Raw genomic sequence first — 14,356 nt, 5'->3', positions numbered from 1 at the left:
AAACAAATGTATTGATATATATACACACACACAGATCCCCAGCACTGGTTTGCACTTACCTGTCATATGAATACCTCCGAGCCCCATATTGTGATGTTGTTGCTGTTGTGGCACCAAGTTCAAGTCCAAATAGCTGCTGTGCTGTGCAGTAGAAGAAGGGGCTCCGGTGTGATTCAAATGTGGGAGGTTATTGCGCATGGGCATGCCCATCCAAATGTGGCGAGAGGTCTGCGTCTGGCTGGGAAAGCTGAAGGAGTTGTAGACAGTGCGGTGTGGGAGCTGGGAGAAGCCCCGTGAGGGCAAGCTGGAGTTTGGGGCAAAGTGTGAGGACGTGGGGGGCTGATGTGGGACTTTCATGGAGGGGGCGTTGTGGAGCGGGCCGAGCATAGGCCCATGGGGGAAGACTGGCACTGATTTTGTGCCGGTCATGGGTAAGGAGGTTTTGTCTTGCACCAAGAGCTCTTTCTCTATAAGGTCAGCCAGTGCCTTACGGGTGACGTCAAAGGGGTCAAAGCCAAGGTCGTCATCCTGTTGCTTTGCCGAAGAGCCAAAGCCAAAGGCCGCTTGCCAGTCCGTAGAGGACTCCACTGGTATGGTATCTGTCAGAATGAAGAAGAATAATTGTACATTTCATATGTGCATGGTTTTAATGTAATTTTTTTTTTCACAAGTAATATTTTGTTGTTGAGATCCAAAGTCTCAACAGGTCTGAGTACCTGACGTGAAGAGGCTCTGTGGTTCTGGGGCAGTGGGCCAATCGGAGTTGCTGTGAAGGGAACTGGAAAAGCCGGACAGGCCACTGGGGATGGGATTGGGGTGCCGGAAGTTGCTGTTGTCTGAAAAGAGCGATTGTGACTCAGCTGCTGCTCCTTCGAAAGGCGACCGTACCGTTATCCCTGCTACACAGATAGGTACCACTAGAGACCGCTTGGGCAGGCCAGGAGGAGGCGATGGAGAGTCGCTGCCGGAAATCTGAAAGATTTAGCAAGCGAGAGAAAAAAAAAACATCTGTGTTTTTACCTTGTTAAAACGTAAAACGTTAACTGGTCTAATAAAAGAAAAGTGATTTAGATAACATTATTTAGGTGTACAGCTTTCCATTCTAAAAGGTAAAGAATGATCGTCAGTGTGATTATGAACTTACTTGTGATGTTTCTCCGTTACTTATACCGATGGAATCTGAAGGTTTGTTAGTTGGGCTGCAGAAAAATAATGCAAACTTGGGAATCAATTATATTCGTACAGTACAATAATTGCTGTATTACACTTAACTGTTTTAAATTTATTTAGAAAGATTAACATTTTTCATAAAAAAAACAATTTCCTTAATTGTCATGTAAATGTTATAAAGAAAACAAGTATAATTTCACAAATAAATTTAATGTAATGCATTTTGAGTATTCAGTGTTTATATTATTACCATCCAAAATACCTTGAACCCTCAGTGTCCTTAAGTTTTTGAGAAAAGATTATGAAATGTTTCAAATAATTTGGCAAAGAAAAAAGACTATGACAGAATATGGCACAAGGCAGAAGTTCACAGGCTGGCTACCTGACAGGGTCACAGTTTGACGTGAAGGGAGGCAGGCCAGTGATGGAGCCAAGGCCGAGTTCTGTGTCTGGACTGTCTGGAGTCATGTTTTCAGAGTCTGAGCCGCCATCTAAGGGTGGGGTCTTATAGTATTCTGGAAGCCCATTGGGCATCTTTCCTGTGATTTGTAACGAAGGCCAAGCTTCTTTGTTGTTACTATTGGAACTGGGGAATATGATACAAAACTTTAAATATGATAAAAACTTTAAATGCAAAGGAGGAAGACACCAACAAAACATCAATGTTTCCATATTCATTACGGATATTTTTTTATCCTTAAAGAAAGTGTAAATGACAAGATTATAATGAATTCATTTGAATTATAACTTCACTTCTCACTTTATTAGGAGTGTAACTATATACCAATGCCTCGGTTCGGTTCGGTTCGGTTCGCTGTTGGGTAGGGTTTATGGCATGGCACCAGCAATGCTAAAGAACACTAGATTCACTTTTAACTGAATAATAATAACAATAATTGCTCTCTGTTAGTTCATGTTAATGAATGCATTAACAAATGAGACTTTAAAAATTGTTGCTTTGTAAAGTGTTACCAAAAAAATCTATTGGCTTAAAAAAGATTTAATAAAATAAAATAATGCCTAAATAATTAAAAGTCATTGGACAACATTACTTAGGCTACATATAAAAATGCATGTGACATGGATAAATAAAATGGATTAGCCGGACAATAAGGAAATGATTTTAATCAAATATGTAATAACTCAATCTGACACTCGAGAGTTGCAAGCTATTTGAGAGTAAGCGGCTGTGCGTGCTTTGGCTGAGAGCGCATCTTGCGTGTAGCTCGTTTGCAGAGCAAACTCAACATGGATGTTATGGATGTGAGGCCATTTGTGCATTTTGAGAGAGTGGGAGAAGATGGTACCACTCAATCCCAATCACTCACACTGTTTGTGAAATTCCATTTTAAAAATAAAGTTTTAAAATGACGGATCTGCTTTGATAATCTGTTTGGATTCAACCCACATGCAATAGTGCATAAATGTTTGTGAGAATTTCACGCTTTATAATCGCGAAACCTGCGGGAATGTGTAGAATTACGCACAATGCCCGCAATCCTGCAGCAAAACATGGCAAACTAAACCCTAAAAATTCACATTTTCATCATTTTATTAGAACAGTGTTCTCACTACAATGTTATGTATATGACAGTCCCAGTCATAGTTATTAATATTCTGCTTTGTTGTTTGTGCTGCGCGCTGAAGAGATAATCACCGAAGTGAGCCTACGATGAAGCGCTTTACTGCAGCGTAACTCAACCAAATGCATCTTATATGAGATATATATATATATATATATATACACGATATACATATAAACAGAATATTACAACTTACAGTTCCACAAAAGGCTGTGAGTGGCTGCACAAAAGCGACTATGCTAGTCATGAAGATATAACTCTGTGTATGCATTCTTTCCATAACAACGCGCTGAAACATGGCATATTCTTTTACAGTCGTGTTCTTCTCACTATAATTTTATGTAGCCTATATGACAGATTTGTTGTGCACTTGTTGTGATTCAAGCAATTCAAAACCATCATGGCTGTATGCGTTTGAAGTGTCTCAGCAGGGGGCCGAGAGTACTGCGGTACGTACCGTGGGTGGTGTATCGCGGTTTTTCAGTTCGGTTTGAATATCATTACACCCCTACACTTTATAATTAGAATTTTCTGTATTTTAGAATAATAGTCATCAAAACTATGAAATAATATCCATATTTGCATGTGTTATTTCTGAATAAATGAAAAAATAGGTTTTAACTGGAGCTGCTGTGAAAGGTATGATTCAGTCCAAACCTCTGTGATGTGCCTGATTTGCCCTTTGTCTTCTCCCCTGCCCCTGTCGAGCTCTGTAGGAAGCTGGGGTTTGTTTTGTAGAGCTCCTGTAAGAGTTTCTGTTCATATTCCTGATGTTTCCCTGCCTGCAATGCCAAATGTTAGGAGCTCAGATGCAAGACTTTCAGCATCAGTAAACAGGATAAAACACAGGAAGCAGCAACGTTACCTGCATTTCTTCTTTTGTGAAACTAGCAGCTTCGTCTCCCAGCTCATGAAGATACATGCAGTCTGGTTTGGGGCACTGCATGCTTTTTAGAAAATAACTGCAGTATTTTGTTGTACCTAAAGAAGCCTGCATGAAAAAAGGCATATTTAGATATAATGCACACTGTAAGTAATTAACTCTTCATAACATTAGACTATTTATGTCCTACGTTTTCGCTACCTTAAGTGTTCTGCCGTCTACTACAACATTGTTAACACACTGTATAGCTCGGAGGGCATCTTCTGATCGAATGTAAGTGACGTAGGCACTGGCGCTAGGACCCTGGGGACAAATATCAAAGCATATTGGGTGACAAAAATCAGACAATTGGATAAAACATATGAATACAAAACAAAATCAGCAAATCAGTACATATTTGCTGCAATAAAAAAAATTAAATGGCAGGCCCTGCTAAAATATTTATAATACAAAATATTTGCTTGTTTAAATCGTTTGAGCAGACACAAGGCTGAATGGGAAGAAAGTGAAGCTCACCTGTGAGCCAGCATAAGCAGTGCTGTTATTGATGACCACCTTATGGATCTTCCCAAACTTCAAGAAATACTCCGGCCTTTTTAAGACCTGCAATCAGACATCACTTATATATTTAAAAAGACCTTATTGTTGTTTGCAGATCATCAACAGCACATGCAAATGCAGTTTGTTTAGTTGAGTCACACAGAGAGAGAGCACACCTGATTATCATGATTCATCGGAAGAATTTGAATCAATCACCATTTATTACAAGAGAAAACCATATGAAATCTAAGTTAGGAACTAAATGTACCCCATCAACACTACAGCAAATATCATTTAACAATTTAAACTGTTTTTACGCTAACAACAACTTATAAAACCTTACATAAGTAAAGAGTTTTACGCAACAAGGCTAATGAGGATGAAATAAAAAACAGGATTTGTGTGAATGACATACTGTATTGAGAACCGATGACCTAAACACTATCAACAGGAAGTCCACAATGTTCAGCCAAATCGACACTGAAAATGAAGTGTGGCACACAAGTAGGTCTCTGCCGGGTGACTGACAGTTCATTGGCAGAGGGCTTTGCCTCGACGGCATGGTGCTTTTGAGATTCTGGTCACTCTTGAACTGTGAAAGCAGCCCGGATGTTTCTTTGCGGTCTTTGTTCGAGTGTAGCGGCCTCACTCACTTTCAGTTTTTTGTTCTTTTTCACACCCTCAGTGTGAAATAAATGAAGGCACAGAGACTGAAAAGTGAAGGGACGATCGGAATAGAAAGAAAATTCAGACAGACAAACCTCATAAAAACATTGTCACAATGCAGATTTGATGTTTTTAAAGCTTTGTGCTCCTTATCTCTTTCGAACGCTCTTGGAATTAGAAGGTATGTTCTCACTCTCTCTGTTTTTCACACTGAATAACTTGTTCTCTGCTGAGATCTATTCAGGGTACATGACATCAGCGGTGATGGCAAACAGAGGGAGAGAAAGAGCGTCAGAGATAAGGGAGCAAAAACAGAGTGAAAGCTGTTGTCGTGGGCTGGTTATGCAGGCTAAGTGCAGCTGGTGGGCAGGTAGATTTCATTTTCCAGGAAACCATTTATGGCTCTTTTTTTTCCATTTTAATATTATGTGGCATAAAATCAAATCTACACATCTTCAAGGAGTTTCATGCAGCCAGATGGAAATGATCCTGTACAAAATGCCTGAAGAAAGGCCATGATAATGGGGAATAGTAGACTCGGCGAACATAAGGGGTGCTTTTCCATGCCACAGACACCTTGGAAGCACCAAAAAGTATACTTTTTCATATTTGAAAAACAATGTAGTCAGTGTGATACCGCAAGGCATATTTTTATATTGACACCACCAGTAACTACAAGCAGTTGACCAATATATCTGCAAGGCCAATATAGCAGCCAATATTTGGCCTTTTTTAATTATCGGCATAAATCAGTATGTTTTTCTTTTTGGCAAATTAGCGTCATAAGCAGGACTTTTATTTTGACAGCACTGAGAGCACAGGAGCTCCTTTTCTTCATCTTCATTAGTTTACAGTTTTTAACAGTTCTGTCAAATAATAGAAAGGCAAATGCTATGATGCTTCGTTCTTAATATACCATCAGCATTCATTCATGAAATATGCATTTATATGTCATATTTACGGTGTAATATGTGCAAAATCTGCATTGAATGGTCTTTAATATCATTATCAGTGCACTCAGACTAACAATTTCCTTTATACTTAAAAATACTATAACAGGATAACAATATCAAAAAGTGTATACCTCTGTTTATTTAGTTCAAATTATTCTAATTGATTCATTTTCAAATGATTTCTTATTTTGGATATTATGTAAAATATAGTTTTAATTACAGAAACTGTTATGCTTGAGTTATGTACTAACTATAAATAAAATGGTGATACCTATATGGGTCAACCACTAGTAACTACTTGATTAGAGTCAGAATAAGATTATAAATCCTGTGAGTCAGGTGGCTCTTTTTCAGTGGTGTAATGTAACGGAGTAATAATACTTCATTACAGTACTTAGGCTTAATCTATATCACACAGAGAGTGATGTTTTTCTCCATATATCATAAATGTATTAGTGATTTTATGCAAGTTTAATAAAGTTAGAATTAAGTTACATTTTAGATGCCAGTATTTGCTGTATTTCACCAATGAAAATAGTTCCAAACAGCACTGTTTGTGCCGCTGAGCAACACACAGGAACGTGTTTTCTTATTGAATGAATCAGTTTTTTGAACGAATGATTCAGTAACTCACTCATTAAAAGTCAAATGTTTAGTTCCTGAATGAATCAACCTCTGACTCATTAACAGGGACTTGAAATTTCAAGTATCTTTTCATGCTTTAAATCTTTTCACATATCAATATTCAACATAATTTAAGGGGGTCTGAATACTTTCCGTACCCACTGTACATATTCCTTTAGATGCAGATTCCATATTTGTGAGAAATGTTTTCTTATGTTGAAATGAAAGAGTCTTTGTACCAGATGAAGTGGCTCTTATGCTAACCCAAAGATACAAAATGGAAGAAAGAGTTAAAACTGAAAACAATCTTGCTACTCAAACTGTGTATAGAACCATTTTTAATATTTATTTGCTCCTTTTCTATTTTGAATTAACTTTGTATACTTTATACTTTTACTTTCAATACTTAAGTTTAATATTAAACAAATACTTTTCATACTTAAGTACAATAAATATCACATACTTTAAAACTTTTACTCAAGTAATATTCTAAACGGTGACTTTAACTTCTACCAAAGTCAATTTGTGGTAAGATATCTATACTTTTATTTAAGTGTGGCTTTCAAGTACTTCATCCACCACTGGTCTTTTTACACAAAAGGATGTGAACTCAAAAAAGTACTTTAATGTTCTTTTCATCTGATCAGGAATGTTTTAGCAGCTGGGACAAATGCTCCTTACCTTAACCTTCATTTTTCAACAGCTAAAAAATAGATAAGACCTTGATGGGACATAAAATGTATACTTTTTCATATCTTGCTTGCAGTAAAACTTTTATAAAGCACAGAAATCAAGTGCGGGCGAATTTTGAGAGCTTACTAACAAATACCACCAAGATGAATATCAAGCTTTAGTGCAATGGAATCATTTATCTTGAGGGAGAAGAACATCAGTTACACAGAGGTCGGTGTGTTTTGCTGAATCACCTCTGGGTCAGCGAGTCTCTGTGAAAGGCCCACCACAAACACCAGGTTTCTCTGGACGACTCGAACACTGGAGAGGTGCTTGCGGTTCTCTGTGATCTTCTGCTTCCGCTCATTCAGCTTCTGCTTCTTCTCGTTCTTTATCCTCTGAAGTTCCTCTTGAGAGAGAGGTTTGTATACCGCAGGGTCTTCTGGATAGGGCTGAACCAAACATAAGATCCTAAATGTTAGATTAAATCATTCTAGAAGATTGTGCTTCACTAAATGATTCATGACAAAATGATATTTAAATCACCTGACCATATCAGCATCAAATGGTAAAAAAAAAAAAAGAAAAGTAAAAATACATAAATAAATAAATAAAATACACAAATCAATGTCTAAAATGTCTTACATTTTTTAATCAAAATCTATTAGTTCAATATTTTATAGCAATGCAAATAATTTTATAACCGGACACTACAGGAACTGATTTGAGTTATTGTCTGGGAGCATTTAGAAAAAGAATATTCATTCATTCATTCATGAAATATGCATTTATGTGTCATATTTACGGTGTAATATGAGCAAAATCTGCATTGAATGGTCTTTAATATCATTATCAGTGCACTCAGACTAACAATTTCCTTTATACTTAAAAATACTATAACAGGATAACAATATCAAAAAGTGTATACCTCTGTTTATTTAGTTCAAATTATTCTAATTGATTCATTTTCAAATGATTTCTTATTTTGGATATTATGTAAAATATAGTTTTAATTACAGAAACTGTTATGCTTGAGTTATGTACTAACTATAAATAAAATGGTGATACCTATATGGGTCAACCACTAGTAACTACTTGATTAGAGTCAGAATAAGATTATAAATCCTGTGAGTCAGGTGGCTCTTTTTCAGTGGTGTAATGTAACGGAGTAATAATACTTCATTACAGTACTTAGGCTTAATCTATATCACACAGAGAGTGATGTTTTTCTAAAATCTATTAGTTCAATATTTTATAGCAATGCAAATAATTTTATAACCGGACACTACAGGAACTGATTTGAGTTATTGTCTGGGAGCATTTAGAAAAAGAATACAAGCACTGGAGGCCTGTTGTGCTGCACATGTTACCTCCACACACCTGTACAGCAATGATAAAAATCACGCAGACCCTGTGGCAACAGAAGCACGGATTATTGCAGCAAAGCTCCCTGGAATGCTGAATGCTAGCCATTAAAACTCTCATCTCCTCGAGCTCCCCAATGGAGCAGTTTCTGAGAAATAAATTAAAGTGCCACAGGTTCCTTGGGTAAAGACTGTATAAATGCAATCAAGTGGTAAACCCAAATTTAAAGCAACATGTAAAACTATATCTCATTTTAGTTAGCAGGCTTAATAACTTGCATAGTTTAATATAACTAACCAAGGATGATACTGAACAAATTTGGTTACCTTTCTGCAGGCCGGGCAGAGGCCGTTCTCATCTGTGCGTATGCGATGCCAGCAGAAGCGGCAGATCTGATAGCCACAGGTGCAAGGGAAGAAGTTGACGTCATCAATCTCCAATGGTTCCATGCACAGTGGGCACTCCATGGGGTCTTCCTTCACCTCAGGGCTACGGGACATCCTATGGCACGGCGCGGAGAAAAGAGCGGGGTGTTCTCACAGTTTAGAGGCAGCGCTGATGAGAAAAAAATATAAATATAAACAAATATTTATATATATTTGTAATTTTTTATTTTAATATTACATTTTTTTTATAAATATATCTAAAACATTGTTTTTTAAATGTTTCTTTTTTTTTTTTTTTTTTTTAATAACTTTAATATGATTATCTACATTTTAAATTAAGTTTCAATATTTGATGTAATATAAAAAGAATGTATTGCTTTTTCCTTTATAGGCCAAAAGTTGTCAAACAAATGAAGCTTCTAGGTTTAGAAATGCAGCCAATATCTACAAGAATCCTGTTTCTTTCCAACAGTGTCTAATCTTCAGAAGCAAGACAGAATTAGGCTCATATGACTCAAATAGTCTCAAAGCACACTAGAGGTTGCAACAGAGAGCTAATAATGAGACTGCTACTAGTAAGAATGTGTTTGTGTGTGTGTGGGAGGAGTTTAAAACTCAAGTCAAGAGAGGAATTGAAGGCATAATTGGAATCGACAAGCTCAAACACCCACACAAGCAATTGCAACAGTTTCTATAACAAGTATGCGTATCCACTAGGGATCATCCAGTGAACTGGTTGTCTAAATGTGTAGGTGCAAATTCAGCAATTACAGAAAATTAGGTTTTGGTCTTTGGACCCTCATATAGAACACAGATCCGTGGGCTCATGACAAGGTTTGCATCTCGAATGTAGGATGCATTGGTTGAAAAGCAATATGTCATCTCTGTGGTGTTATTGTGAAGGAATGTGACTGCTAGCATTTTCACTTAAGAGCCTACTGAAAAATAATGTCGACATCCTTCAAATATATTGCCAAAGATAAACAAGGGGGTTTAATTCATTTAATTTAGCAGAGGGCGAGATAACCGGGCTAATACGAGCTAATTTAACTCATAGTGGCTATTGTTTTTCTTTTGGTCCATATTAGTTGTCACATTCTGATTTAGTGTCTTCTGCAGTAGTACTGAAACCCTTCTGAATAAACAGCATGAACGAGCACAAATACGCCAGTTTGTCCGAGACAGTTCCGTTCCCTGGTGGCACTTCCCCGCGAGGTTCATTTCTCAAACAATGGTCTGAATGAAGCTCCCAAATGGGAACAAATAAAGGGCAGCCTTGTGTTCATAAACAAACAAACCGGAATATGAAGCTTCCATGGAGTGATTCATCTATGTCACGTTAAACTAATGGCAAAAAAAAAAAAAAAATTACAGAACCAGCAATATCTTATAAACATGCGTTTCCCACAGACTTACATCCTATGTATGGCGGCACTCCCCCCGGGAAAAATATATACCTGTTCACATTTACAAAATATCAGTCAATTTTCGCATTGCTCTGAACGAAAACAACAGATGGGCTGAAAATGCACATTCATTCTCTGCAAGCAGGAGAAATAGTGTATTCCCCGGTAACAGCAGTAGCGCTACGCTCACAAACGCTAGTTTATCAGGCATTACAGGCTAGATTAAATGAAAATCGCATCGAAGCTTTTCTGAAGACAATCGGTTCCCTTTAGGCTTGCCGACGTAGACGGTGTTTTCGGTTATACCGGTGTTAAGCCGCAACACCGGTTCCGTCATTTGCCTACCGCAGCACCGTCCCCCACCGTCGTTTTGATTTTTTTATAGTAACAAAAATAATTTAGCCTAGTTCAGTTAGAGGATAGACACTTTTAAAAACTAAACGCTCAATGCAGCGTGCCGAACCGTGCGCGAATGACAGTGCACCACGGAGCAGGAGTCAGATTTTATTTATCACGTGAGGAAAGTGAGTCGAGCTGACTGACAAGAGTGAGGTGAGAAAGACAAGACAATGACAAAAGATTGTTTAGAAAGGAAATGCAAAGACGCGTGTTTGGCAATATTTTAGATTTTGAAAAGCCTATTGACTGGACGTTTTTAAACATTAGTTTCTTATTTATTTGGTTCCACAGTGTTTGCTGATTACTTTATTTAAACTTTGTGTAATTTATTTATTTTATTTTACATCAAGGCGTAGCCTATATGCCGTGCCTCCAAGCTTCTTATTCGTTTTGCTAATAAACGTTCTATGTTTCTTATTTAATTTATTCCACAGTGTTTGCTGATTTTCAGTTTTATATACCTATTTAAACTTTGTGTAGCCTAAGTAATTTGTTATTTTATTAGGCATATATAGTGTATTTTTATTCGTTTTGTTAATAAAGGTTCTATGAGTTTGAAGTTGTTGTTGCTTGAATTGAATCAATGCCGAATTGCCGCTAATTTGAAAGTGAAAGTAAAATGTTGCTTTTTCAAGCTATTTGAAAGCCAAGAAATCAGAAGAAAAGAGGGAAAACTCAAACGAACAATTGCTTGATGCCAAATTGCGGCAATTCAATTGCCGCCAATTTGAAAGTGAAAGTAAAATGCACACTGCACTTTTACAAGCCATTTGAAAGCGAAGAAAAGAGGGAAAACTCAAACGAACAATTGCTTGATGCCAAATTGCGGCAATTCAATTGCCGCCAATTTGAAAGTGAAAGTAAAATGCACACTGCACTTTTACAAGCCATTTGAAAGCGAAGAAAAGAGGGAAACTCAAATGAACTAACAACCCCCCCGGGCCGCCACAAATAAATCAATGTTTGGGAAACGCTGTATAATGGAAACAACCAGATTTCATATTATTAGCCTTTTATTTGTAGCTCCCACAGACACTCCAGTTTTAAGCAGAGGGAGGGAAATTCTAGAGAGCTGATTGGTCAAAAACCTGTGCAGTGCAGGATGAGTCATCAAAATTGTTGGTATGTTTTCTCAGGAAACGTTATATGTGCATGAACAATGTTTTTGGCCATCCTTACTGTTGAGCACTGAGTACAATAAAATATACACAAAAGGTTGGGGTTAGTACATTTTTTTGTACTTTTTTAAAAAAGAAAATACCTTTGTACACAAAAGACATTAAATTGATCAAAATTTACAGTAATGACAGTAAAGACTATTATAATTTTATAAAAGATTTATATTTCAAATAAATGCTGCTCTTTTGAACTTTCAATTCAAAGAAGCCTAAAATGTATCAGTATTATTTACAATAATAATAAATAATGTTTATTGAACACTAAATTAGCATATTAGAATTATTTCTGAAGGATCAAGTCAAACTGAAGAGTAATGCATTCAGCTTTGCCATCACATGAATAAATTACACTTTAAAATGTATTTAAATAGAAAAACAATATTTTAAATGGCAATACTGTTTTTAATATACGTTTAATATATGTTTTTACTGCATTTCGGATCAAATAAATGCAGCCTTGGTAAGCATAAGAGACTTTTTTTTTTTTTATCTTACTGACCCCAAATTTTAAACAGTGCTATATGTACATACAGCCTCGGAGCTTACCAAAAAAAAAAGACTAAAAGCCAACAAAACTCCAACTGTCATTTTATGGGGTCATATGGTCACTCTGTCCGTAGCGGAAGCACCAGGAGTGTGAAGAGGGGACAGCGTGTGGTTAGAAGTGGAATGGGGGGAAAAAAGGGAGCCATCTAAAAATATCCCATCCTGGCCAGGCAGAGTACAGCAGGAGGAGTCAAGCCCTTGAATCTCCCTTTAAAAGGGAAATGCTGATTGAACACAGGGGGCGGTCTTCGCTACATGTAGGGTAATCAGCAATTCCTCGGATCGGCAAGGTCTCACCTAAGCTAGTAAGGGGGTTGGTGGGGAAATTGCAAAGCACCGTCTCCTTAACATGCCGATATGGAATTAGAAACAGGGTGTGAGGTTTTTTTTGCAGTCCCCAGGACTGTACAGAGAAGGAATTCCCACTGTCAGTAAGGATGAGATTCCTTCCCAGCAGAGGTGGATATCAGCTCCGGGTAATGAAAGCTTTCCGCTGGCTCCTGCTGGGGACGATGCATAACAAACCTTTAACCATCACTCTTGTAAAAAGGGATCTGACTCCATCACAAACCCCCAAGACAAACTCAAGCTGCGCAGGGTTTGGTTCCTTCTGGCATCCAACTAGGGCTGGGCGATAAATCGATAACGATAATTATCGCGCTATATAAATTTCCTCGATAAATTATGGATATAATGTTTATGAGGCAAAGGCGGAACGAAAGAGCGGTAGTCATTTGAATCGTGCCACTCTGAGCATTTATCCGCTCGGATCAAAGTTCAAACAGTGGCGCGAGCTTCACTCTCGCTGATGAGTCTCGCTCATGCGACACTGAACAGCGCTGTAAGATCCAGTGTGAAGTGCCTGAATCCAGCGAAGAACACAAATAACTCTAGGGGTGCTCCGATCAGGATTTTTGAGGCCGATCACTGATCACAGAAATCAGTATCTGCCGATACCAATCACCGATACCGATCTTTTTAAAGCCTTCTTTTTATCATTTATAACTATTTATATTGATACTCCAATCAGTATTTTTAGACATTTATTCAGGGTCTGAATTTCATTTTTGAAAATGGGGAGAATTCCCCTCTTGCTCTTAGGTGACTCTTGTGAGAGGGGAAGCAGCACGGACTGTGCTTTCACACACCGCTACTGATCCGTGGCTGTTTACCACAAACTAGGGTTGGGCCGATAGACGATGCCATCGTCCATTGCCGATGGCTGACAGCCATCACGATGTTAAGCTGACATCGTGATAAATCCCCCCACCCCACCCCCTCTCCCGCAATCCGCCGCATCCCAGTTCCATGATCGGAAAGGAAATGACGTGTACTACGGAAACCCTAAAGGGAATAAATAGCCTACGAGATGGGAGGATAAAAAAAATATTTCAATACTTTTTCTCGCAATTATATCGTTGGGTAAGTATAGGCGACTGAACGCTTTATTAATCCGTTAACATGAGCGCGGAAAAAAAACGCACCACATACGCACTGCAAACGGAGTAAAGTGAACCTGGCATTATGTGTGTGCGCTGCGAGTGTGCATGAGCGCACGGTCTCCAGGAGAGTGTGCGAGCTCTGAATGGTTAAACACTGCTGTTTGTGAAATTACGTCTCACACAAGGTTTTCAAATGACTTTAAGTTATTTAATTAAGAAATATGAAGCTGAGTACCTCACCTTCAGCATTATAATTATTTCACCCGCGCCAGACAGAGATGGAGCCGCTGTATGTCGTGCCAAACCTCTCACGGCAGCGTCATCAGCTTGAGATCGTTTTTTTGAGATCGGCCTTTTTAGAGACCACCGATCAAACATCCCAACGTGATTATCGGCCGATAGTGATATCATATATTTGAATGTTGAGCAGCGAGCTCATTGGCTACCGATACAGGAGAGAACCATTCAGCTGTGCCATGTGATAATGATGTCATTAGGTCAGATTGAGTTAGACCTATCGGACTGTGCCATCTAGAGTTTCAT

General features: G+C 38.0%; 1 protein-coding gene across 1 annotated transcript in view; it reads right to left on the bottom strand.

Annotated features, from left to right (window-relative positions):
* Positions 1-14,356, bottom strand: part of LOC107694291 (CCR4-NOT transcription complex subunit 4-like) — a 40,386-nt gene that overhangs the window by 11,002 nt on the left and 15,028 nt on the right. Inside the window, exons 2-11 of the mRNA XM_016493951.1 lie at positions 8,783-9,011; positions 7,346-7,543; positions 4,153-4,239; positions 3,838-3,939; positions 3,619-3,744; positions 3,411-3,535; positions 1,553-1,756; positions 1,145-1,199; positions 717-972; positions 60-599 (exon numbers count right to left, since the gene is read on the bottom strand). Coding sequence (XP_016349437.1) covers positions 60-599; positions 717-972; positions 1,145-1,199; positions 1,553-1,756; positions 3,411-3,535; positions 3,619-3,744; positions 3,838-3,939; positions 4,153-4,239; positions 7,346-7,543; positions 8,783-8,956 — 1,867 coding nt within the window. The 5' untranslated portion in view covers positions 8,957-9,011. The remainder of the gene's footprint in view (positions 1-59; positions 600-716; positions 973-1,144; positions 1,200-1,552; positions 1,757-3,410; positions 3,536-3,618; positions 3,745-3,837; positions 3,940-4,152; positions 4,240-7,345; positions 7,544-8,782; positions 9,012-14,356) is intronic.

Source organism: Sinocyclocheilus anshuiensis, unplaced genomic scaffold, assembly GCF_001515605.1.
Source record: "Sinocyclocheilus anshuiensis isolate Anshui unplaced genomic scaffold, SAMN03320099.WGS_v1.1 scaffold1316, whole genome shotgun sequence".
Lineage (NCBI taxonomy): Eukaryota > Metazoa > Chordata > Actinopteri > Cypriniformes > Cyprinidae > Sinocyclocheilus > Sinocyclocheilus anshuiensis.
This window is presented reverse-complemented; position numbering and strand designations above follow the sequence as displayed.